This window comes from Balaenoptera physalus (assembly GCF_965194825.1).
Source record: "Balaenoptera physalus genome assembly, chromosome: 1".
Lineage (NCBI taxonomy): Eukaryota > Metazoa > Chordata > Mammalia > Artiodactyla > Balaenopteridae > Balaenoptera > Balaenoptera physalus.
The window spans coordinates 161,670,210-161,697,540 of NC_138882.1; the positions used below are offsets into that span (position 1 = coordinate 161,670,210).

General features: G+C 39.7%; 1 protein-coding gene across 3 annotated transcripts in view; it reads left to right on the top strand.

Annotated features, from left to right (window-relative positions):
• The window catches only part of ZMYND12 (zinc finger MYND-type containing 12), a 37,380-nt gene that overhangs the window by 5,346 nt on the left and 4,703 nt on the right, over positions 1–27,331 (top strand). The window contains exons 2-7 of one of the 3 annotated variants that reach the window (XR_014265099.1): positions 5,307–5,448; positions 6,911–7,082; positions 14,323–14,492; positions 16,813–16,935; positions 19,861–19,972; positions 21,195–21,945. Coding sequence is in view for 2 of the 3 variants with exons in the window: in XM_082466464.1 (XP_082322590.1) it covers positions 5,307–5,448; positions 6,911–7,082; positions 14,323–14,492; positions 16,813–16,935; positions 19,861–19,972; positions 21,195–21,344 (869 nt within the window). In the remaining variant the exon portion in view is untranslated. The remainder of the gene's footprint in view (positions 1–5,306; positions 5,449–6,910; positions 7,083–14,322; positions 14,493–16,812; positions 16,936–19,860; positions 19,973–21,194; positions 21,946–27,331) is intronic. The other 2 variants (XM_082466464.1, XM_082466465.1) reach the window with 2 other exon arrangements.

Below are 27,331 nucleotides of genomic sequence, written 5' to 3' on the forward strand. Positions count from 1 at the left end.
CGACTACGACCCGGCTCAGCCAAATAAATAAGTAAGTAAATATTAAAAAAAAGAAAATGAAAGTGGAGACATTGCTACCAACTTTACAGAAATAAAAGGGGTTATAAGAGAATACTATGTACAATTGTATGCCAACAAATTTGAAGACCTAGATGAAATATATTCCTAATAAGACACAAACTACCAAAACTGACTCAAGAAGAAATAGAATATCTGAGTAGGTCTATAAATAAAGAGATTTAGCTAAGTAATCAAAAAACTTTTCACAAAGAAAAGCCTAGGAAGATTTCACTGGTGAATTCTGTCAAATATTTAAAGAAGACTTAACAATTCTTCATAAACTCTTCCAAAAAACAGAAGAGGAGGGAAGAGTTCCCAACTTTTTATGAGGCCAATATTATCCTAACACCAAAACCAGAGAAAAACATCAAAAGGAAACTACAGACCAATATCCTTTATGAATATAGATGCAGAAATCCTTAACAAAATACTAGTAGACCAAATCCAGCAGAATATAAAAAGAATTACATATCATGACCAAATGGAATTTCTCCCAGGAATTCAAGGTTGGTTCAACATATGAATATCAATCAATATAAAACTTCATCTTAATAGAATAAAGAAAAAAATCATATAATCATCTCAATAGATACAGAAAAAACATTTGGCAAAATCCAACACCCTTCATGATAAAAATACTTAACAAAGTAAGAATAGAAAGGAATTTCTGTAACTTGGTAAAGAGTATCTATGAAAGAACCATAGAGAAACACAGCATTAGCATCATACTTAATAGTCAAAGACTATAAAATCTTTCCCCTGTAAAATCAGAAATGAGGCAAGAGTGTCACTTTCACCACTTCTATTCAACGTTGTACTAGAGGTTCTAGTTGGGGCAATTAGGGAAGACAATGAAATAAAAAGCATCCAGCTTGGAAAAGAAGGAGTAAAAGTATCTCTCTTCACAGATGACATGATCTTATATAGAGAAACCCCTAAAGAACCCACAAAAAAACTATTAGAGCTAATAAATGAATTCAGCAAGTTTACAGGATATACAAGATAAATATGCAAAAATCAGTTATATTTCTGTATGCTAGCAATGAGCAATCTGAAAATGAAATTAAGACAGCTATTCCATTTACAATAGCACTTTAAATAAAGGAATAACCATAGAAGTACAAGACTTATACACTGGAAAAATACAAAATATTGTTGAACAAAATTAAAGAAAACCTAAATAAGTGGAAAGATATTTTATATTCATAGACTGGGAGACAATATGAAACAGTTTGATCTGCAGATTCAATGCAATCCCTGTAAAAATTCCAATTGTCATTTTCACACAAATGGACACTCTTATCCTAAAATTCATATGAAAATGAAAGGGACCCAGAATAGCTTAAAAAAATCTCAAAAAAGAGCAAAGTTGGAGGACTCACATTTCTCAATTTCAAAATTTACTACAAAGCTACAGTAATAAAGATAGTGTGGTACTGGAATAAGGATAGACCTATAGATTGATGGAATAGAATTGAGAGTCCAAAAATAAGCACATACATCTATGGCCAATTGATTTTCTTTTTCTTTTTTTTTTTTTTTTTGCAGTTTTTAAAAATGAAATATAGATTATATTCCATTTATAGTTATTATAAATATGGCTATATTCCCCATGTTGTACAATATATCCTTGTAACTTATTTTATACATAGTAGTTTGTACCTCTTAACCCTATACCCCTATATTGCCCTTCTCCCTACTGGTAGCCACTAGTTTGTTCTCTATATCAATGAGTCTGCTTCTTTTTTGTTATAGTCACTAATTTGTTGTATTTTTTAGATTCCACATGTAAGTGATATCATTACAGTATTTGCCTTTCTCTGTCTGACTTGTTTCACTTAGCATAATACCCTCCAAGTCCATCCATGTTGCTGCAAATGGCAAAATTTCATTCATTTTATCTTAGTAGTATTCCAGTATGTGTGTGTGTGTGTATGTATATATATATATATATATATATATATATATATATATATATATATATATATATATATGTCACATCTTCTTTATCCATTCATGTGGTGATGGACACTTAGGTTGCTTCCGTATCTTGGCAGCTGTAAATAGTGCTGCTATAAATATTGGGGTGCATGTATCTTTTCAAATGAATGTTTTGGGGGTTTTTCCCAGGAGTGGAATTGCTGGGTCATATGGTAATTCTATTTTTAGTTTTTTGAGAATCCTCCATACTGTCTTCCACAGTGGCTGCACCAATTTACATTTCCCCCAACAGTGTATAAGGGTTCCCTTTTCTCCGCATCCTTGCCAACATTTGTTACTTGTGTTCTTTTTTGATGATAGCCATTGTGGTTTTGATTTGCATTTAACTGATGATTAGTGATGTTGAGCATCTTTTCATGTGCCTCTTGGCCATCTACATGCCTTTTATGGAAAAATGTCTACTCATTTCTTCTTCCTATTTTTTAATTGGGTTGTTGGTTTTTTTGATGTTGAGTTGTATGAGCTATTTATATATGATGGATTATATATGATGGTCGTATCATATGCAGATATTTTCTCCCATTCAGTAGGTTGTCTTTTCATTTTGTCCGTGGTTTCCTTTGCTGTGCAAAAGCTTTTAAGTTTAATTAGGTCCCATTTGTTTATTTTTGCTTTTATTTCCTTTGCTTTAGGTGACAGATCCAAAAAAATATTGCTGTGATTTATGTCAGAGAGTGTTCCTGCCTATGTTTTCCTCTAGGAGTTTTATGGTTTCTGGTCTTACATACATTTTGAGTTTATTTTTGTATATGGTGTTAGAGAATGTTCTTTTACATGTAGCTGTCCAATTTTCCCAGCACCACTTTTTGAAGAGACTTTCTTTTCTCCATCGTATATTTTTGTCTCCTTAGTTGTAGATTAATTGTGTGGTCAATTGATTTTTAACAAGGGTGTCAAGACCATTCAGTTAAGGAAAGAATGGTCCCTTCCAAATGGTGCAGGGATAACTGGATATCCACAGGCAAAAGAAGAATTTGGACCCGCACTTTACAACATGTTCAAAAAGACTTAAATATAAGAGCTAAAATCATAAAACTTTTAAAAGGAAGCATAGTTGTAAATCTGTGTGATCTTGGATTAGGGAACAGTTCTTAGATATGACACTAAAAGCACAAGGAACCAAAGGAAAAATAGATAAGTTGGGCACCATCAAAATGAAAAACTTTTGTGCATCAGAGAACACTATCAAGAAAGTGAAAAACAACCCACAGAATTGGAGAAAATATTTGCAGATCATATATCTGTTAAGGATCTATTATCCAGAATATGAAAAGAACACTTAAAACTCAACAATAAAAAGATAAAGGACCTGGTTTTAAAAAATGGGCAAAGGATTTGAATCAACATTTCTTCAAAGAAGATATACAAATGGCCAATAAGCACATAAAATGATGCTCAACATTATTAGTTATTAAGGGAATGCAAAATAAAACCACAATGAGATACTACTTCACACACACTATAATGGCTGTAATAAAAAAGGACAGAAAATAGCAAGCATTGACGAGGATGTAGAAAAAATGGAACCCTCATACATCACTGGTGGGATTGTAAAGTAGTACAACCTATGTTAAAACAGTTTGGCAGTCCTCAAAAGTTTAATCATAAAGTTACTGTATAACCCAGCAATTCCATTCTTAGGTGTACCCAAGAGAATTGAAAACATATGTTTGCACAAAAAATTTGTACACAAATGTTCATTAATAATAATAGCCAAAAACTGGAAACAACCCAAATATCTACCAACTGATGAATGGATAGACAAAAAATGATATAGCCATTCGGTGGAATAGCATTCAGTAGTAAAGAATACAGACATAAAAGGCATATTGTCTGTTTCCGTTTATATGCAAAGTCCAGAACAGGCAAATGCATAGAGAAAATAGATTAGTGGCTTCTGGGCAACAGTGGGTGGAGGGAAGAATGAGAGTACCTGCTAGAATAAATGGAGTTTCTTTTTTGAGTGATGAAAATGCCCTGAAATTAGATAGGGTGATGGCTATATGACCTCATGAATATAATAAAAACATTGAACTGTGCACTTTAAGAGGATGACTTTTATTGTATGTGAATTATATATCAATATCAATTATGTATCAATTATATAAAAATATTTGGAGGAAGGGTCAGATTGGGTAATAGATTTGGGAGTCATTCATAGAGGCAATTATGTAAGGAATAGGAGGGAATTCCCTGGTGGCTCAGTGGTTGGGACTCCACGCTTTCACTACCAAGGATGTGGGTTCAGTCCCTGGTCGGGGGAACTAAGATCCTACAAGCCACATGGCATGGCCATAAAAAAAAAAAAAAGAAAAAGAATGGGAGTAGATTCGCTACAGGGGTGCTGTCCAATAGAATTTTTCTGCAATGATGCGAATGTTCGATATTTGTGCTGTCCAATTAAGTGTTTAAAAAAATACTAAGTATGCATATAAAACAGTCAGAAAAGCTGTATACCAAACTGCCACAATGCTTCCCTCTGGAGAACTAAAAAATGACTGGCTTTGGAGTACAGGCCTAGAGTAACTACTCACTCTCGACACCCGTGCTTCCTTGCCTTAAGAAAATAATGATTTTGTCTTGTTTTCAAAAAGTTAAACAGTTACTTTCATGACCACCTGCTGCACCACTAGGACTGGAGGGCATTCACAGTGTGTTCTATGTGAATGGCCCTCCTAGAGCACAGAAGACAATGCAAATGGTGCTCTCCCAAGCCATGCAACATATATATATATATATATATATATATATATATATATACACACACCTATAATTGGTATATATATATACACCTATAATTGGTATATATATATATACCTATAATTGGTATACATACTAATTATTGGGAAAGTGTCTCCTAGAGCCTCATCAAATGTAAATTTCTTTCCTCTCCCTAAGAAAGAGACCCTTAAATTCATCAGCTTCAGTGTTCAGATATTTTGAAAATGACCTTAGACCAATGCAGAGTTAAAGTTGTCTTTGTTGTTATTAATGAAGAAGAAAAGCAGAATAACCACGGCATATAACTGCCTGCAGAAACAACATCCTCCCACACCCCTGGTTTTTACACCATCCAATAACCACATGATGGAAAAGCGATTTGTGTCAGAAATGGCTTTGGGCTCCCTGCCTGGTTTGTGCTGAGCTTACTTTTCTAGTTTCTAGGGCTGGGCCAGCAGTAGGGCCAGGAGAATCAGTGGTCAAGCCAAACGTAAAGATAATGAAGTCCATGTTTTTGTTGTCAGTGGTGTGGTTCATCAAAGAGCTGACTGGGGCAGCATCCATGAGAAGATATGTCAGCTCCTGATTCCCCTGCGCACTTCCATGCCCTTCTACAACTCAGAGGAAGAACGGCAGCATGGCCTGCAGCAGCTGCAGCAGCGGCAGGTAGGGCTTATAGGACGGTTGCAGGGTTAACTCACGGGTGCAGAGCACCTGTCCAGGGAAAAGGTTGTACTGTGCGCGGTCACTAAACTATAACCTCTGAGGGCAGAGACTTGGTTTTATGTCTTTATGTCCTCAATACCATTGTTGTTCTCCATATATCTACTGAAAACCTGCAGCATTAGTTTCCAAGAGCTGCCGTAACGAAGTACCACAGACTGGGTGGCTTGAACAACAGAAATTTATTTTCTCACAGTTCTGGACGCTGGAAGTCCAAGATCAACAATGGGTGTTGGCAGGGTTGGTTTCTTCTGAGGCCTCTCCCCTTGGCTTGCAGACTTGTCCTCACAGTTAGATTGGATTATGAGACACCCCATGGCCTCATTTTGACTTACCTCTTTAAAAAGCCCTATCTCCAAATGCAGTCACATTCTGAGTCACTAGAGGTTAGGGCTTCAACATATGAATTTTGGGGGGACAAAATTCAGCCATAACACCCATATATGCCAAGTATTGTAATAAGAACCCAGGCACAAAGTAGAAGGTCAAAAAATGATGTATGAATATACTAGTTAATAAATAAAGGAGATTAGGAAAACTATTACTATGGCATTGGTAGCATCTGAATTATTCTAAAAATAATAATGCTCTATAAGCTATAAATCTCAAAAGATTCATCAATTTTAGTGTTGTGACACTTTGAGAGTGGCCTTAGAACAATGCAGAGTTAAAGTTGTTTCTGATATTAGTGAAGCAGGATAACTCCAGAAGGAAAAATATGTTTCTTTCAAAATTAACTCAAATAGAAAGGCAGAACATTTTAGATTGTCCTGAGACATTACAGCTTTGCTAAACTAAAATTTTATTAGAAATGTAAGAATAATAATCATTTAATAAATTTATATTGAGCACTCATTTATGCTAAGCACCAACCTAAGATGAAAAGATACTTGTTCCTGGACCTTGAGGAACTCACAGTCCAGAGTTTGCCTTTTTTTAATTAATTAATTAATTAATTAATTAATGGCTGTGTTGGGTCTTCGTTTCTGTGCGAGGACTTTCTCTAGTTGTGGCAAGTGGGGGCCACTCTTCATCGTGGTGCGCGGGCCTCTCACTATCGCGGCCTCTCTTGTTGCAGAGCACAGGCTCCAGATGCGCAGGCTCAGTAGTTGTGGCTCACGGGCCCAGCTGCTCCGCGGCATGTGGGATCTTCCCAGACCAGGGCTCGAACCTGTGTCCCCTGCATTGGCAGGCAGATTCTCAACCACTGTGCCACCAGGGAAGCCCCAGAGTTTGCCTTTTTAATCACCTATTTTGGGTCTCATGTCCGCCTCAGTGCAGACAGGCTCACTGTGTGCTCTCGAGCAGGTCATCAGGTGTTGGCCCTATCTCCAGGTGTACCTATATCCACCATTGCCTTTCACCCTTAGATTGTCTCAGATAGTCTAGTTTTTTTTTTCCACAGAAGCATTTGATCGAATTTTGCTACACCGTAGCCCAGAAATATATCTTTGAAGGAAAACATGAAGATGCTGTCCCGGCAGCTTTGCACTCTCTTCGCTTCCGCATGAGTGTTCATGGCCTGAGTTCAGTAGAGCTGGTACCTGCTTACCTGCTGTTGGCCGAGGCCAGCCTTGGTAAGTGAAACTGACTTGAGACCCCCTGGAGCCTGTAAGAAGTGCTATACTTGGTCATATCAGTGGCCAAAACATCCAGCTTTGGCAGTGGCACCAGGATACCTTTTGTGGAAGAGCAGGATTGCTGTAAAGTTTGGCACAAGGTGGGGAAGGAGATGTCATGGACTTTTTGGTAAAACTGAACAAAATCCACTCTAGCTGGCCTTAGCAAAAGGAGGAAATTTATTAGGATGCTGAGGTGTCCTAAGGGAAGTGAGACTTCATGAGATACTATACTCAGAATGCTATAACAAACCAAGGCTGGTGGTCTCTGTTTCTCTCTCTTGGGTCTTGGGGTCTTGTTTCTTGTCTCTGTTTCTAGGTTTCTCTCTCTGCATCTGCTTTATTTTCCATCTCTGCAGACCAGATTTTTCTACCCTATTCTTACTGGAGAAGACAGCTACCCCAAAATGTCAGATGTAGCTGAATTTACATTGAATTTACATATCCTCCAGGTTCAAGGTGGGTTATAGAAACTAATTAGCATCTGATTTCCGATGTTAAATTCCTGGAAGAAAGAATTGTGTTGACACAGCTTGAGTGCGGCATCTATCTGTATCTACCTTTGTGTCAGGGTCACATAGTTCAAACACGAAAATAGGAACCCGCTCCTATGGATGGCAGAGGCAGTTCTGAGAGCAGGGCACAGACATCACACATGGTGGTTGCTACAACAGGAGAATTAACATTTTTGAGGGGAATTAACATTTTTGAGCATCTACAGCCTTTTAGGTACTGTACTACTACTTTATTTTTATTTATTTATTTTATTTTTGGCTGTGTTGGGTCTTCGTTTCTGTGTGAGGGCTTTCTCTAGTTGCGGCAAGCGGGGGCTATTCTTCATCGCGGTGCGCGGGCCTCTCGCTATCGCGGTCTCTCTTGTTGCAGAGCACAGGCTCCAGACGCGCAGGCTCAGTAGTTGTGGCTCACGGGCCCAACTGCTCCGCGTCATGTGGGATCCTCCCAGACCAGGGCTCGAACCCGTGTCCCCTGCATTGGCAGGCAGACTGTCAACCACTGCACCACCAGGGAAGCCCTGTACTACTACTTTATATCTTAACAGACACTATTAAAAAAAAAAACTTTTTAAAAAGTAAAACGGTAGGAAATACAGTACAAAGAACTTTTTCCCTAAGCTATCTGAGAGTAAGTTGCTTACCTGATGCCCTATGCCTTGACTACTTCAGTATGTATTTCCTACAGAGACGTCTCCTTCATAACCGCAATACAACTATCATCCATGATTATCTACTGAGCAGACCCCATTCAGCTTTTTCCAGTTGTCCCAATCACATCTTTACAGCAGAAGGGTAGAGTCCAGAATCACACTTTTCATTTTGTTGCCATGTGTCTTTAGTCTTCTTCATTCTGGAATAGTTTCTCAGTCTTTCCTTGACTTTTATGACTTTGATGCCTTCAAAGATTAAAGGCCAATTATTTTATAAAATGTCCTTCAATTTGAGTTTCTCTGATGTTTCCTCATGACTGGACTTAGGTGATGTGTCTTTGGCAGGAATATCACTGAAGTGATGCTGTGTTCTTCTCATCCCATCCTATAAGCTGGCACATGTTTTTATTTTGTTCCATTATTGATGATGTTCATTTAAGTTACTTTATTAAGGTGGTGTCTGCCAGGCTTCTTCTCTGTAAAGTTACTCTTTCTTCTCTTTGCAATTAATAAGTATTTTATAGAGAGGTATTTAGAACTATATAAATATTCCATTCCTCAACAAACTTTCAATGAATTCATTTATTTATTTATATCAACATAGACTGTTGTTTTCCTATTTTATTTAGTGGGTTACAATCCATTACTATCATTAATTTGATGTTCAAACTGTCCTTGATTTGGCAAGGGGCAGCCCATCACACTGGCTTCTGCGTCTCCTTAACACATCCCCATTGTTCTTTTTTTTTTGGCTACATGGCTTGCGGAATCTTAGTTCCTCGACCAAGGATTGAACCTGAGCCCTAGGCAGAGAAAGTGTGGAGTCGTAACCACTGTACTGCCAGGGAATTTTTCCCCATTGTTCTTTGATCACTTTCCTGCTTTCTGGATCATACCTCCAAGGAACCCTGATTTCTTTTAGCAGAAAATGGAATTTAGAAGCCAAGAGTTGTGCACTGGACATACTCGTTGCTATTGAGGTGGGGCTGCTCCCAGGCTTCTCAATGGACAGAATTAGGGAACATGTGTAGATATAATAATGTGTATATGCGCATTATTTCTAAATCTCCATCTCCGTCTCTACATCTGTATCTGTATATGATCATGGGTCCATAGGAGTACATTTAAATCCACAGGGTTCAATCTCATTTTCTCCCATTCCATGTCTATAGCTCCATTCTCTGACAGTGAGAATGCTGGCTTCCATTTCCATTGATGTATTTATATATTTAATTGGCTACCCTGTATGAGCCAAACTCCCATCTCCAATCCTATCCTTTCCCCTTGCAGATGCCCTCCTCTCCTTCTGGGGGCTCTGACTCCTATTCTGGGGTGCCTCTTCTGCATGGACCCCCTCCTCACTGGTTTGGGCTCCGACTTCATACCAGGCCACTTAGCCGCAAGAATGCCCTCTTTAGCCTACTCAGATCTGACTCCCCATTCTGGACTGTCCCTCCTCCCAAACTAGTGGAAGAGCACCGGACAAGAAAATACAGCCCAGGCTCTCTTTATCTCTGACACTGACTAGCTATGGGATTTTGGAAAAGTCACACTGGCCTAAATCCCATCATCTTTTATTTGGTTTACTACCTGCCAACTGGTCTCTGCACATCTTCCCTGGCCTTCTTCCAACCTGGTCTCCAAACAAAATGAGACCAAGTCACTCCAATAAATAAAGACCAAGTTCCTAAAGCAACCTATGAGTCCCTGTTTGGTCCAGCCTTTATGAATTCTCTCACCTCACCTCTCATTCTTTTCTCTCTCCCTTTCAGTTGTGTTGGCCTTCTCTTGGTTCCTCAGAAGCACTGTGATGCTTCCTTGTTCTGGAAGGTTCTTCTCTAGCCACTCCCCCCATTTCTCTTCCCTTCCTTTTCACCTAACTAACTCCTATTCATCCTTCAGGTCTCAGCTTGAGTCACCACCCCCTGATTAGAACCCTTTCCCAAGCCCCCAGATTGGGTCAGGTCTCTTTTTATGTATCCACTTAGAAACCTCTTTCTTTTTTCTGGGCACTCACTTTGATAATAATTATACATTTTTTGATGAGATTATTTAATTAAAGTTCCTCTCCTGCACTAGACCATAAGTTCAGGGAGAACTGGAACTCTGTCTATTCTTTCTACTCATAGTGTCTTTACATCCAGAACAGTACTTAGTGCAGGGAAGGTACTCAAAAACTCCTGAGAACCTGACACCTAAATGGGAACTATGTAAGCATTTGTTGAATCTGAGTCCTCTTCACAGGATTGTTTTGAGGTTTAAATGAATTCATGTATAATGGACATGGAAGTGCTTTGCAAGCAGAAAAGTGCTGTCTAAATGGAAGCTTTCATTGTAACTCCCACAGTTACTGATTTAAAACCTTGCCAACCTTTTTGAAAGTCTAAATAAATCACATCCCCTGTGGACATGCCTCTCCCACTTTAGAGATTCCTCCAGACTGGAGTGGAAAAATAAGAGGCATTCATCCTTTTTTTCAAAGTAAAACTTCGGAATTTTAACGCACTAGAAATGACATTTTCAGTAACACTTCAAAGAGGAGCCACCTTACTCATCTTCCCCCACTGTTTTTAGTGTTTTGGAACCGGGAGAACCTAGGTTCAAATTCCAACTCTTTACTAGCCGTGTGATCCTAGTTGTCAAGCTTTTTCTTACCTTAGGGCTCTCACACATACCACCTGGAATGCCGTTTTCTCCCTCTTACATGGCTGATTTCTTTTCAGCCTTCAGGTACCTGCTTAAACACCACCTTCTCAGAGAGGTGTTCCCTAATCATCCAACGTAGGTTTCTCCGTGCCTTTTTTGATCACTGTGTCCTGTTCATTTCCTTCCTAGCACTTCACTTTTTGTTTCTTTATTGTGTAACGACTTCACTCGACTGTGAACTTTTTAAGGTCAGGGATCCAGCATGCACTGAGCATCTGGCAGAGCAGTAGAGACTCAACAGATTAGATGAATATAGGGTTGAATGAATGCGCAGTTTCCTCCTCTGATATTCCTTTTGCAGGGTTGTTGGCAGACTTAAATCACAGATGCAGATGGCCTAGCCTAGTGTAAGGCATGTGTAAGGCATAGTGTAAGGCAGCCCCTCAGTAAATGATTCCTTTTGCTTCCCCTGTGTGCCTCACAGCCACACCTTTGAATTGTCTGTGACTGTTTTATTCTGTGGTCCTTTAGTTTCATCTGCAAGCCTGCAAAATCTTCCCCCATGATGTCTCTCAGATCTGCCACTAACCCAGTGTAAGCCTGCTGTCTCACCCTTAAGACAAGTACCACTGCTCCATGAACTGGCCATCCTTTCTCTCTCTACTGCATATACTCTGAAAGTCACCCTTTGGGATAGTCTCACTTCCTTTGGCAACTTTAGGTCTCTGTTACCTCTACTCCATCCCTACACCTCTCCAGGTAAGCACTGTATGTAGGAGGGCATGCCTGAACTTACCCACACACTGGTCACAATCTTAGTTCTGACCTGCTTGTCACAGCTTGTTCTTCTCACCTCATTATACCCTGCTCTCTGAATTTGCAGCCTTGTAGTTTTTTTCTGGCAAGTAGGCTTTTTCCTTTGGGACTGATGCTTGTTTAGATGTGGTTCGGCTTGACCTGGGGGCCTTCATTTTTTCAGCAATACCTCTGTCAATGAGAACTGGACAATGAAAAATGTGAATTTCCAATATATATCAGTGCCCCCTACCAATTGTTTCCCAAGATAAATGTCTTAGCTAAGAGTCATTTGCTTCTTTAAACTTGATAGGGCCTCAGTCTAAAGCTCTTATTTTTTTAAGCAAAACCCAGGTGGAAAATGTGGCTTGCCTATTTAATTAACATGAGCCAGGATCATGGGCCATGGCCTCTTGATTCTGATCTAATATTTTCCCATTTTAGTGTGAGCATCGGTCAGGCAAAGTTACTTGCTACCTCTTGTTGACTGCTTCTTCCTCACCTCTCCTGTATTTCAGAGAGGTATGATTACAACCAGAATAAAGCAATGCTTACATATGAAGTAGGCCTGGGTGGAAGCACAAGAAGAACAGAAGGTTGACTTATGAGGGATCCGTGTCTTCATCTCCTGACCCTTTACTGATGCCATTTCTGTTGCAGCATCCATCACACAGAACCCTTCACACGCAGGGCATGTCTCCTGCTCTGCAGAACGTTCTCAAAGTAGTTTTCTGCTCACTTCTGACAACCTCCCTAGGAGGCAAGCATAGGCAGGAAACTATTATGTATCTTCACAACTAAACAAAAAGGGTTAAGTGTCAAGAGTATTTGAATATTAGAAATAAAGGTGACTTTCACTTAACCACATGAAATGGTTAACCACATAACCATTCTAGCTTCTGAATGTCTCTTTTTTATACTCCATCTTCATTCGCTGCCTTATTTCAGGGTCTAGTACCTGCCTGAACTATTTCAAAAGTCTTCTAGTGAGTGTTTTCCTTTTCCTCCTCCCCTCTGGTCTCTCCTCGTCATAGTGGCAGAGGATTCTTCAAATCTAAACCCGGTTCTTGCTCCCTTTCTGAAAATCCTCTAATTTTTATCCACATGCATCAAGATCCTTGGCACGACTTCCTAAGCCCTCCATGATCTGTGCCCTGCCTACCTCTTTAGCCTCATTTCCTGCCACTTGATCCCTTATACTTTGTGCCCCAGCATCACAGGCCAATATATAGTTCTCTAAGCACAGCACACCATTTCATATCTCTATGACTTTGCATATGTGTTAATTCTCCCTGGGATGCCCTCCCTCCCTTAACTGTCTAGAAAACTTATATTCATCCTCAAAACTTAGCTCAGACTTTTCTGACTATCTTAGCTTGGCTGCTATAACAAATACCATAGACTGGGTGGCTTAAACAACAAACATTTATTTCTCACAGTTCTGGTGGCTACAAGTCCACGATCAAGGTGCCAACAGAGCTGGTGTCTGGTGAGAACACAATTTCTAACTTATAGACAGCCGCCTTTTCTTGCTATACCCTCACATGGCCAAAAGAGAGATCATCTCTCTCTTGTCTCTTCTTATAAGGGCACTAATCCCATTCATGAGGGCTCCACCCTCATGACCTAATTACCTCCCAAAGGCCCCACTTCGAAATACCATCTCATTAGGGATTAGGGCTTCAACATATGAATTTTGGGGGGACACAAACATTCAGTCCATAGCACTGACCATGCCTCTCCCCACTCTATTGTCCCTCTCTACCCCATCCAAAGAATTGAACACTTCCTACTCACTTCCACTTCCAAACCTTATAATGTTACTATCATTGCATTTACACTATATTACAAATATACTTGTTTTCATGTCTTCATTCCGCCAACCAAGCTGTACATTCTTCAAGAGTAATGGCTTTGATTTATCTTTGAATTCCTATCCCTTAACACAAGGCCTGGAACATAAAAAGTATCGAATATACGTATACATATATTTTAAAATTGAGATATAATTCATGTACCATAAAATTCTCCCCTTTATAGTACAATTCAGTGGTTTTAGTATATTCACAAGATTGTGCAACCATCATCACATCTAATTCGGGAACATTTTTGCCACCCCAAAATGAAACCCAATACCAATAGCAGTCACACCTCGGTTCCCATGCCTACAGTCCTGGGCCACTTACTAATCAATCCACTTTCTGATTTGCCTATTCTGGAAAATTTATATTAATGGAATCATACAATATGCGGCCTTTTGTGTCTGGCTTCTTTCACTCAGTATAATGTTTTCAAGGTTCATCCATGTTGTAGTATGTATCAGTACTTTATTCCTTTTGTGCCTGAATAATATGCCACTCATGAATAGGGAAAGACTACACTTTGTATATTTACTCATCAGTTGACTAACATTTAAGCTGTTTCAATATTTTGGCTAATATGAATAGGCTGCTATGAATATTCACGTACAAGTTTTTGTGTGTCAGTAGGTATTCAAGTCAATGAATAAATGAGTGAATAGGTGATGACTCGTATTTCATCATGTGTTCTCTGGCTAGGATATGGATTATAATCTTTATTTCTCTTGGGCAGGTCTGGGCCGGATCGTCCAGGCTGAGGAATATCTATCCCAAGCGCAGTGGACAGTCCTCAAATCAACTGAATGTTGTTATGCCACCCACTCCTTACTGCATCGGAACCTGGGACTTCTCTACATGGCTAAGGAAAACTATGAGGAAGCCCGTTATCATCTGGCCAATGATGTAAACAAACTAAATTATAACACCCAATTGCTTCTGAGAACAACTCTGTTTAGTTGTTGTTTGTTCTTGTTTTCTTTCTACTGAGCATTTCTGTGAAACTTTCTGAGTACAACTGTCTGTTTGGTGGAGTATTAGCAAGAACACAATTCTAACGACCTGAATTCAAGACTTTCCACTTTCTGCCTGTGCATCTTTGTCCAGGTCACATCACTTCCCAAGTCTCAGTTGCTTGGGGGATGATAAAGGGAGGCAGAAGAGCATCCTGGTTAAGATCAGGGCTTTACTCCTGGTCCCAGCTCTGCCATTTCACCAGCCACACAGACTTGGATAAATTATTTAACGTCTTTCATTACCTGTAAGATGGAAATCATAAAATAGTCTCTGCCTCATTGGGTCATTGCAGAGATGAATAAGAGGGCATGACATGTGCAGTACTTTTGCTATGATTTTTATAAATAACATCAACGTCTCTACTACAGAGTGTGATTATTACATTTAAATGAGCTGGAGGTATATGAAAGTGCTTTATAAACTATAAAACTCTGTACTGATGTTAGATAGGTTGATGAGGGCGATGACTGAGCTGTTCTTCCCAAGTTCATGAGGTTTCTGTTAGGACTTCAGTATTGGACAATATTACCTGAGGGAAGAGTTCCTGAGCCTGAAACCTGGGTGAGGTTAGAATCAGACTGCAGTCTCCGTGCAGATTGGGTCTCTCTTCAGCCTCTCCACTGGGCAACCCTCCCTCTGGTTGCCTGCCACCACACGATGCCCCTAAATTTGCTGGAAACATTGTTGTGCTGGTTATTCTCCGTATCCCCTTACCCCAAATGCATTCTCTGCCCTGCTCTTCCTTGGGAGGCTGACCTTGGTGGACTCCATTGCTCTCTGACCTCGCTGGGTTTGGAGAGTGAAAGGCATGGCAGAGGAGTGGAAGTTGGGAGGAGAGAGAGGTTGGGGTATTTACTCTGCTGCCTTTCTGCACCAGCCCAGTCCCTGCAGGGCCAGTGTTCCTCACGGCCACGGCTCCTGTCAGGTAGCCTTCCTCCACAGCTCTAGCTCTTGCTGGGCCCTGGTAAACCTGCTTTCTCCCCTGGTTTTCTCAGGAGTTTGGACGGTAAACAGTCTCTTGCCATTGATAGTCCCTAGTGCTTCACAAACTCTTGTTGGTTCCGTACCCCTTCCACGTCTCTGTAAATAATCCTTTCATTATACTAGCCTCAGGGAATATTGATACTTGTGAGGGTGCCATCTACTTCCACCTAGGAGCCTGACCAATGCACTTCTTCATTTGTGTTTCCTCTCTGTGCTTCACAGCCTTCAACAAATCAAGCAGAAGCACACTCTCTCTTGAGCTGGGCCACACAGTTAAGAATTAGATCAAGCTCAGCCTAACTTAAAAAAAAAACCAAACCAAACCACCACAGCATTATTGATACATACCATAAAAGTCAATGGTATGTACAATTAAGTGTACAATTCAATGATTTTTAGTAAACTTAGAGTTGTGCAACCATCAACATAATCCAGTTTTCACCCTAAAGAGAGCCCACATATCCATTTGCAGTCATTTCTCATTCCCACTTTCTGTCTTTCTAGATTTACCTTTTTAGGACATTTAATATAAATGAATGATATGTAGTCTTTTGCATCTGACTTCTTTCACTTAGCATAATTATTTTGAAATTCACCTGTGTCATTGTTTATATATCAATATTTCATTCCTTTTATCGCTATCATCTGGATATACCACAATTTCTTTACCATTCACCAGTTGATGGACATTTGGGTTGTTTCCTTTTTTTGTCTATTATGAATAATACTGCTGTGAACATTTGTGTACAAGTCTTTGTGTGAAGACGTGTCTTCATTCCTCTTGGGTACATACCTAAGAATAGAATTGCTGGGTCATGTGGTAAAACTATGTTTAATTTTTTGAGGACTGCCAAACTGTTTTCCACAGAGGCTGCATCATTTTATATTCCCACCAGCATGTACAAGAGTTCCACTTTTGCCACATCTTTGCCAATAAGTGCTATTTTCTGTCTTTTGATTAGAGCAGTTCTAGTGTGTGTGAAGATGTATCTCATTGTGGGTTTTAGTTTACATTTTCTTAGTGACTAATAATGTTGAGCATCATTTCATGTGCTTATTAGCCATTGGTGTATCTTTTTGCTGACATGTTGTCTGTTCAGATCCTTTGCCCATTTTTTAACTGAGCTGTTGTAAAAGTTCTTTATAGATTCTGGATATAAGTCCTTTATAAGATATATGATTTACAAAGAAAACTCAAGCACTCTCTTTCTTCCTTCTGCTATAGATTTATTTCGCCAGTTGTGCATTTGGAACAGAGCACATCAGGACCTCAGGAGGCTACTTCCACCTGGCTAATATCTTCTATGGCCTTAAAAAGTTGGACCTGGCAGACACATTGTACACCAAGGTGAGCTGGGGAATATGGGAGCTGAGCCTTGATACTTAGGCCTTGTATCTTACAACTGGTGTCAGACCATTCATGAGAAATTCGAGGCACAGACAGATGAAGTGACTTGCCCAAAATCACATAGCTTGATACATGATATATTCCACTTTTCTTTCTTCCGGTTTCTCCACTACCAAAATAGTTTAGTCCTTAGCATCCATAGAGCAATTAACAAATAATAACTTATGGGTCAATAAGAACCAAACCCCTCCAAATAGACTGCCATATACCCTGCCATATCCCTAGGAGCAAGCTAATGTGGGCATATTGAGGTGTGGGATAAAGGAGGAGATGAAGTTTTTAAGCGAAACTAATTGTTGAAAGGTCCTGTGAAGGGATCAAAGAACATGAAAGTACTTTAAAATGTCCATCTTTACCTGTGAAAGATTTTAAACTGTTTTATATATATATATATATATATATATATATATATATATATATTTTTTTTTTTTTTTTTTTTTTTTTTAACTGCTTTTGATACCAAGTTTTTTTACTGTCAGATGATTTGGGGCTGAGTTGCAAGAGGTGACCTTGACAGAGTCTAAAGTACTAGGCTCCTTTTTTTTTTTTTTTAATTTTAAATAGTTTTAATTTAAATCTTTTAGAATAGTATGTATCTATTCCAATTGTAGATTGTCAAGTCTATACAATATTTTCCTCTTTTTAAAAAAACATTTTTATTGGAGTGTAGTTGCTTTACAGTGTTGTGTTAGTTTCTACTGTACAGCAAATTATATATATATATATATATATATATATATATATATATATATATATCCCCTCTTTTTTGGATTTCCTTCCCATTTAGGTCACCGCAGAGCATTGAGTAGAGTTCCCTGTGCTATACAGTAGATTCTCATTAGTTACCTATTTATACATAGTATCGATAGTGTATATATGTCAATCCACATCTCCCAATTCATCCCACCCCTGCTTCCCCCTTGGTATCCCTACGTTTGTTCTCTATGTCTGTGTGTCTATTTCTGCTTTGCAAATAAGACCATCTATACCATTTTTTTAGATTCCACATATATGCATTAATATACGATATTTGTTTTTCTCTTTCTGACTTACTTCACTCTGTATGACAGTCTCTAGGTCCATCCACCTCTCTACAGATGACCCAATTTCGTTCCTTTTCATGGCTGAGTAATATTCCATTGTATATATCTACCACATCTTTTTTTTTTTTTTAACATCTTTATTGGAGTATAATTGCTTTACAGTGGTGTGTTAGTTTCTGCTTTATAACAAAGTGAATCAGTTATACATATACATATGTTCCCAAATCTCTTCCCTCTTGCATCTCCCTCCCTCCCAACCTCCCTATCCCACCCTTCTAGGTGGTAACAAAGCACCGAGCTGATCTCCCTGTGCTATGCAGTTGCTTCCCACTAGCTATCTATTTTACGTTTGGTAGTGTATATATGTCTATGCCACTCTCTCACTTTGTCACAGCTTACCCTTCCGCCTCCCCATATCCTCAAGTCCATTCTCTAGTAGGTCTGTGTCTTTATTCCCGTCTTGCCACTAGGTTCTTCATGACCTTTTTTTTTTTTTCCTTAGATTCCATATATATGTGTTAGCATACTATATTTGTTTTTCTCTTTCTGACTTACTTCACTCTGTATGACAGACTCTAACTCCATCCACCTCACTACAAATAACTCAATTTCGTTTCTTTTTATGGCTGAGTAATAGTCCATTGTATATATGTGCCACATCTTCTTTATCCACTCCTCTGTTGATGGACATTTAGGTTGCTTCCATGTCCTGGCTATTGTAAGTAGTGCTGCAGTGAACATTGGGGTGCATGTGTCTTTTTGAATTATGGTTTTCTCAGGATATATGCCCAGGAGTGGGATTGCTGGGTCATAGACAACCCTCAGAAAGGGAGAAAATATTTGCAAACGAAGCAACTGACAAAGGATTAATCTCCAAAATATACAAACAGCTCATGCAGCTCAATATCAAAAAAACAAACAACCTAATCAAAAAATGGGTTGAAGTCCTAAATAGATATTTCTCCAGAGAAGACATACAGATGGCCAACAAACACATGAAAATGTGCTCAACATTACTAACTACTAGAGAAATGCAATTCAAAACTACAATGAGGTATCGCCTCATACTGGTCAGAATGGCCATCATCAAAAAATCTACAAACAATAAATGCTGGAGAGGGTGTGGAGAAAAGGGAACCCCCTTGCAATGTTGATGGGAATGTAAATTGATACAACCACTATGGAGAACAGTATGGAGGTTCCTTAAAAAACTGTTTCCAATATATTAAAATGTTGGTTATCTTCATATAATAACACCTTACTTAGCAAACAACAATTTCTGTGTGTGATATAGGTTGTCATGCGGTGACTGTTTATTCATATTTTAGACCCATTTCTGAAGAAGAGACATTGTCGTGCAGCTGAAAAAATAAAAAGAACTTTGGAACCAGGCAGACTTGAATTTAAATCCTGGCTGTGCCACATAGCAGCTCTTACCAGAAGTCAAGAGTGATCTTAACTTTTCTGAACCTCAGTTTATTGATCTATGAAACGGGAGTAATAAGAATACGACCGTAATTGGGATGTTGGGAGGATGTAAAGGTAGTTGTATGTGCTCAACACATGATAGCCATTGTAATTAGACCCCACCAGGACTGTCCCCAGATCAGCCCTCCATGTGCCCTTTGCAGCCCAACACTTGTCACACTTACCTTGGCCAAGCACCTTTGGGCTCCTAAGGCTCCCCCTGCCTTCAGGCACAATGAGAGAGGGAGTCTGCAGACCGGCAGGAAGCCTGGCCAGAGGTGCTGCCCTCTCAGCTGGCTGGTCCAATGGCTAAGGTCCAGCCTGCTTGTCTGATTACCATCTCCTTTCCCAACAGGTCTCTGAGATCTGGAATAAATATTTGGACAATCACTATCAAGTCCTCTCACAGGCTCGCACCCAACAAATAGATCTACTAGGCAAACAATTTGAGACCGACACTGGCTTGGGTAAGTGGCAGTTCTCCCTAGCAAGCAGAGCAGTGACTTCATCTCTTCTGATCCACAGACTTTTCCCCTCAGAGGGAGAGCAGCTGTCCCTGTGGTGGGGCACATCAGTGCCATCTTCCCATTTTGCCAGTGGGCAAACTGAGACAGGGGGATCAAAGAGATTTGACCAGCGGTGGGAAGAATTCAGGTCCCTAGCATCACACACAGCCTTGCAGGGGGGTTAATAAGGGACAGATCTGGAGAAAAAAAAGACCCTGCCAGAGCCCCCTGAGATTCCTGCAGAGCATCCATCTTTTATGTGTTATCCCTCCAGACTCCACATGGAAGTCCCATTGCTCATTTGCTCTGGTGCCTTATCCTCTTCCTTTACTGGACAGTGAACTTCTCAGTGGCAGGACTGAGTCTGATTCATCTCTCTACCCACAGCTCAGCAAAGGGCTGAAGGCTGAGTACAGCATCATTCCCTCTGAGATCATAAAAAGAGATGGAAGATCTAGTTTCTTCTCAAAAGAGACATATAGTATAGTGGGTGAGACAGAAACTATGTGAAAGAAAAGAAAACTTCTACAAGTACAAATTATATTACAAGCTGAGTCCCAGAATGAAGAGGTGAGGACAGTTGGATGGTGTTGGAGAGGGAAGACTTCTTGGAGGAGAAGTTTTGAGCTACGGTTCAAAAAATTAATAATTTTATTGAATTTTCTCTCGTTATAAAAGCAGTTCATGTTAAAGCAGAAAACTCGAAAATCATAGCTATCCAAAGACAGCCAACCTTAACATTACAGTGTATGTCTTTTCTGTCTTTTTCTCTAAGCTTAGCCTCACATGGGGAAAAGCAGAAAGGCTACTGCTTAAGCATCTTTGGATTTGGGGAAGAAGAATTAAGGTGCTGTGGCTGCCAGAAGCCCCGGCTCCCTCCTTTTGCTATAGAATGGAAACTGAGTTGGACCCAAGAAATCCCACCATGACAAATTCCCTGTATTGGGGGCCTAAGAGATCTAGTTTAGGATTCTGAAAGAAAGAAAGCTAAACAACTCTGGGACCTGTAGGAATGAGTTTTTTGGTTTTTTGGGTTTTTTTTAGGTTACTCTGATAATGACAGGCTGGGCAGAGCTGGTGAACTGCCTGAAGGACAGGTGCCCTAACAGGGTGCTTATCCCTGAGGGTAGATGCAGCTGCCCTAGGGCCTGTTTCTTCTTTCCTCCCTTTCTTTCCATTGCAGATGAAGCCCAGGAAGCAGAAGCCATTCAGATCCTGACTTCAATCTTGAACATTCGAGAATCTACATCTGACAAAGCCCCCCAAAAAACAATCTTTGTTCTAAAAATCCTGTTCATGCTTTACTACCTGATGATGAATTCTTCAAAGGCAAGTTCCCCTAGAAAAGAAGCATGTCTAAAATGGAGGGAGAAATTCCTCTAGTTGATTTCAGCTGTGTTTTGCCCAACTGCACTAGCTTTTGCCCTCAGAGCAAGCCTTCACTCCAAAAAAGTTCACATGCTCATGACATTTCTTATGTGTTGAGTCCAACCTGCACAATGGAAACGGGGTTGTCTCCTTCCCTCAAGGGGGCCACCCTAGGGTTGCACAGGTTAACTGAGGCTGGGGCAGTGCTGGGAAGCCTGCAGGGAAGAAGGGCTCTGGGGAGTCCTTGGGGGGATGGAGTAGTTGCCCTAACCATACTCAGGTAGTGAGTTCCCTGTCACTGGAGGGAGCCAGGCAGAAATAATTCAAAAGGTAATTGTTTTTCAGTGCTTATTATGTGGCAGTCACTAGCCTAAGTACTTTACATGAATTATCACTTTTAATTCTCATACTAACTTTACAAAGAAGGTATTTTATTATTCCCACTTTACAGATAAGGAAACTAAGGCACAGAGAGGGTCCATTGCTTGCCCAGTTTCTTATAGACGGCAAGTGGCAAATCTCAGGGTTCTTGATTTATTGATTGACTGATCCACTAATTCATTCAGGTATTTATTGAGCTTCTACCATTTGCAAGGCACGGTTTTAGGAACTGGGGGTGCAGTGGTGAACCACCAGCCAAGTTCCCTGTTTCCAAGTAACTTACGTTTTTCTGGAGGAGGGGAAGTCACAATAAACAAGTAAACATATAAATGTGTAATATAATTTCAGAGAGTGAAAAGCACTACAAAGAAAAATAAAGCAGGCAAGGGGAGAGAGGAGGGAGGACGTTTGGAGGAGGCCTTTCTGTGTGGGTGACATGGGAAAATTTAAGATGTCCTTCCCCCGCTCCCTTCCTCCCTTCCTTTCTTCCTTCTTTCCTTTCATCAGCAAACTTTTACTAAGCACCTACTGTATACCAGGGCCTGGAAGAGCTCCCAGTCAGTGGGTTAAAATAGAGTGTGATAGCAAAGCCCAGGGCCCTGTGGGAGCACAAAAGAGGGACAGCGGCCCTATGTGGGATGGGGGTGAGAGAGGTTAGGGAACAGGGAACATTTCCATTGCATGTCCAAGTTTACAGTGGACAAAGCCCCTTTTCTACATTTCAGGGTCTCATTTTCCATTTAAGGAAGTCATTCCCCCAAGGTGTGTTAAGGGTGTTAGGTCTGCAAGAGGTCCTTAGAGAAAAGGGACACCTCTGTCTACTCAGGATTGGCACCTCGCTTCCTTCAGGTCTGGACTCAGCTGTCTGCTTTTCAATAAGACTTTCCCTGCCCTCTGTCTGAAACGGCAAACCCCCACTGCCACCATTAATGCTTCCTGTTCCCCTTCCTGCTTTATTTTTTTCCTTAGCATGAATCACTATTTAAGATACCATCGCATTTTACTTATTTGTCTTGTTTATTGCCTCTCTCCCCCACTATATTGTCAATTTCACAAGGGTAGGAATTTCTGCCTATAGTCACAGTACCTGGAACATAGTAGCCTTTCAATAAATATGTATTGAAAGACAGGAAGGAGAGAAAGAGGAAAGGAAGGAAGGATGAAAGTAAGGAAGGGAGGAAGGAAATAAGGGAGGAAGGAAATAAGGGAGGAAAGAAGAGATGGAGGGGAGTGAAAGCACGTGCTTGGCTTCCTGAGGCACCCCTTTCCCCTTTGCGAGTAGAGCCATGTGGCTGACAGGGTCTTGGTACTCCAGCCAGGTGTGAGGCCTGAGCCTTTGAGGTGGGAGAGCTGAGTTCAGGACACTGGTCCACCAGAGACCTCCCGGCCCCTCGTAATATCAATTGGCGAGAGCTCTCCCAGAGATCTTCGTCTCAACGCTAAGACCCAGCTCCACTCAATGATCATCAAGCCCCAGTGCTGGACATCCCATGCCAAACAACTGGCAAGACAGGAACACAACCCCACCCATTAGCAGAGAAGCTGCCTAAAAACATAATAAGTTCACAGACACCCCAAAACACACCACCAGACGTGGTCCTGCCCACCTGAAAGACAAGATCCAGCCTCATCCACCAGAACACAGGCACCAGTCCCCTGCACCAGGAAGCCTACACAACCTACTGAACCAACCTTACCCACTGGGGGCAGACACCAAAAACAATGGGAATTTCAAACCTGCAGCCTGTGAAAAGGAGACCCCAAACCCAGTAAGTTAAGCAAAATGAGAAGACAGAGAAATACACAGCAGATGAAAGAGCAAGATAAAAACCCCCCAGACCAAACAAATGAAGAGGAAATAGGCAGTCTTCCTGAAAAAGAATTCAGAGTAATAATAGTAAAGATATCCAAAATCTTGGAAATAGAATGGAGAAAATACAAGAAACATTTAACAAGGACCTAGAAGAACTAAAGAGAAACCAAACAATGATGTACAACACAATAAATGAAATTAAAAATTCTCTAGAAGGAATCAATAGCAGAATAACTGAGGCAGAAGAAAGGATAGGTGACCTGGAAGATAAAATGGTGGAAATAACTACCACAGAGCAGAATAAAGGAAAAAGAATGAAAAGAATTGAGGACAGTCTCAGAGACCTCTGGGACAACATTAAATGCACCAACATTCGAATTATAGGGGTCCCAGAAGAAGAAGAGAAAAACAAAAGGACTGAGAAAATATTTGAAGAGATTATAGTTGAAAACTTCCCTAATATGGGAAAGGAAATAGTCAATCAAGTCCAGGAAGCACAGAGAGTCCCATACAGGATAAATCCAAGGAGAAACATGCCAAGACACATATTAATCAAACTATCAAAAATTAAATACAAAGCAAAAATATTAAAAGCAACAAGGGAAAAACAACAACTAACATACAAGGGAATCCCCATAAGGTTAACAGCTGATCTTTCAGCAGAAACTCTGCAAGCCAGCAGGGAGTGGCAGGACATATTTAAAGTGATGAAAGGGAAAATCCTACAACCAAGATTACTCTACCTAGCAAGGATCTCATTCAGATTTGACAAAGAAATTAAAACCTTTACAGACAAGCAAAAGCTAAGAGAATTCAGCACCACCAAAGCAGCTTTACAACAAATGCTAAAGGAACTTCTCTAGGCAAGAAACACAAGAGAAGGAAAAGACCTACAATAACAAACCCAAAACAATTAAGAAAATGGTGACAGGAACATACATATTGATACTTACCTTAAATGTAAATGGATTAAATGCTCCAACCAAAAGATGTAGACTGGCTGAATGGATACAAAAACAAGACCTGTATATATGCTGCCTACAAGAGATCCACTTCAGACCTAGGGACACGTACAGACTGAAAGTGAGGGGATGGAAAAAGATATTCCATGCAAATGGAAATCAAAAGAAAGCTGGAGTAGCAATTCTCATATCAGACAAAATAGACTTTAAAATAAAGACTATTACAAGAGACAAAGAAGGACACTACATAATGATCAAGGGATCAATCCAAGAAGAAGATATAACAATTGTAAATATTTATGCACCCAACATAGGAGCACCTCAATACATAAGGCAAATGCTAACAGCCATAAAAGGGGAAATCAACAGTAACACAATCATAGTAGGGGACTTTAACACCCCACTTTCACCAATGGACAGATCATCCAAAATGAAAATAAATAAGGAAACACAAGCTTTAAATGACACATTAAAGAAGATGGACTTAATTGACATTTATAGGACATTCCATCCCAAAACAACAGAATACACTTTCTTCTCAAGTTCTCATGGAACATTCTCCAGGATAGGTCATATCTTGGGTCAGAAATCAAGCCTTGGTAAATTTAAGAAAATTGAAATCGTATCATGTATCCTTTCCAACCACAAGGCTATGAGACTAGGTATCAATTACAGGAAAAACATCTGTAAAAAATACAAACACATGGAGGCTAAACAATACACTACTTAATAACCAAGAGATCATTGAAGAAATCAAAGAGGAAATCAAGAAATAGCTGGAAACAATTGACAATGAAAACACGACTACCCAAAACCTATGGGATGCAGCAAAAGCAGTTCTAAGAGGGAAGTTTATAGCAATACAATCCTACCTAAAGAAACAAGAAAAATCTCAAACAACCTAACCTTACACCTTAAGCAATTAGAGAAAGAAGAACAAAAATACCCTGAAGTTAGCAGAAGGAAAGAAATCATAAAGATCAGATCAGAAATAAATGAAAAAGAAATGAAGGAAACAATAGCAAAGATCAATAAAACTAAAAGCTGGTTCTTTGAGAAGATAAACAAAATTGATAAACCATTAGCCAGATTCATCAAGATAAAAAGGGAAAAGACTCAAATCAATAGAATTAGAAATGAAAAACGAGAAGTAACAACTGACACTGCAGAAATACAAAGGATCATGAGAGATTACTACAAGCAACTATATGCCAATAAAATGGACAACCTGAAAGAAATGGACAAAGTCTTAGAAAAGCACAACCTTCCGAGACTGAACCATGAAGAAATAGAAAATATAAACAGACCAGTCATAAGCACTGAAATTGAAACTGTGATTAAAAGTCTTCCAAAAAACAAAAGCCCAGGACTAGATGGCTTCACAGGTGAATTCTATCAAACATTTAGAGAGGAGCTAACACCTATCCTTCTCAAACTCTTCCAAAATATAGCAGAGGGAGGAACACTGCCAAACTCATTCTACGAGGCCACCATCACCCTGATACCAAAACCAGACAAAGATGCCACAAAGAAAGAAAACTACAGGCCAATATCACTGATGAAGCTAGATGCAAAAATCCTCCACAAAATACTAGCAAACAGAATCCAACAGTGCATTAAACGGATCATACACCATGATCAAGTGGGGATTATCCCAGGAATGCAAGGATTCTTCAATATATGCAAATCAATCAATTTGAAAAACCATATTAACAAACTGAAGGAGAAAATCCATATGATCATCTCAATAGATGTAGAAAAAGCTTTTGACAAAATTTAACACCCATTTATCATAAAAACCCTCCAGAAAGTAGGCATAGAGGGAACTTACCTCAACAAAATAAAGGCCATATATGACAAACCCAGAGCCAACACCATTCTCAATGGTGAAAAACTGAAACCATTTCCACTAAGATCAGGAATAAGACAAGGTTGCCCACTCTCACCACTATTATTCAACATAGTTTTCAAAGTTTTAGCCACAGCAAGCAGAGAAGAAAAAGAAATAAAAGGAATCCAAATCGGAAAAGAAGAAGTAAAACTGTCACTGTTGGCAGATGACATGATACTATACATAGAGAATCCTAAAGATGCTACCAGAAAACTACTAGAGCTAATCAATGAATTTGGTAAAGTAGCAGGATACAAAATTAATGCACAGAAATCTGTTGCATTCCTATACACTAATGATGAAAAATCTGAAAGACAAATTAAGGAAACACTCCCATTTACCACTGCAACGAAAAGAGTAAAATACCTTAGAATAAACCTACCTAAGGAGACAAAAGACCTGTATGCAGAAAACTATAAGAAACTGATGAAAGAAATTAAAGATGATACAGACAGATGGAGAGACATACCATGTTCTTGGATTGGAAGAATCAGCATTGTGAAAATGACTATACTACCCAAAGCAATCTACAGATTCAATGCAATCCCTATCAACCTACCAATGGCCATTTTCACAGAACTAGAACAAAAAATTTCACAATTTGTATGGAAACACAAAAGACCCCAAATAGCCAAAGCAATCTTGAGAAAGAAAAATGGAGCTGGAGGAATCAGGCTCCCTGACTTCAGGCTATACTACAAAGCTACAGTAATCAAGACAGTATGGTACTGGCACAGAAACAGAAATATAGATCAATGGAACAGGTTAGAAAGCCCAGAGATAAACACACGCACATATGGTCACCTTATCTTTGATAAAGGAGGCAAGAATATACAATGGAGAAAAGACAGCCTCTTCAATAAGTGGTTCTGGGAAAACTGGACAGCTACATGTAAAAGAAGGAA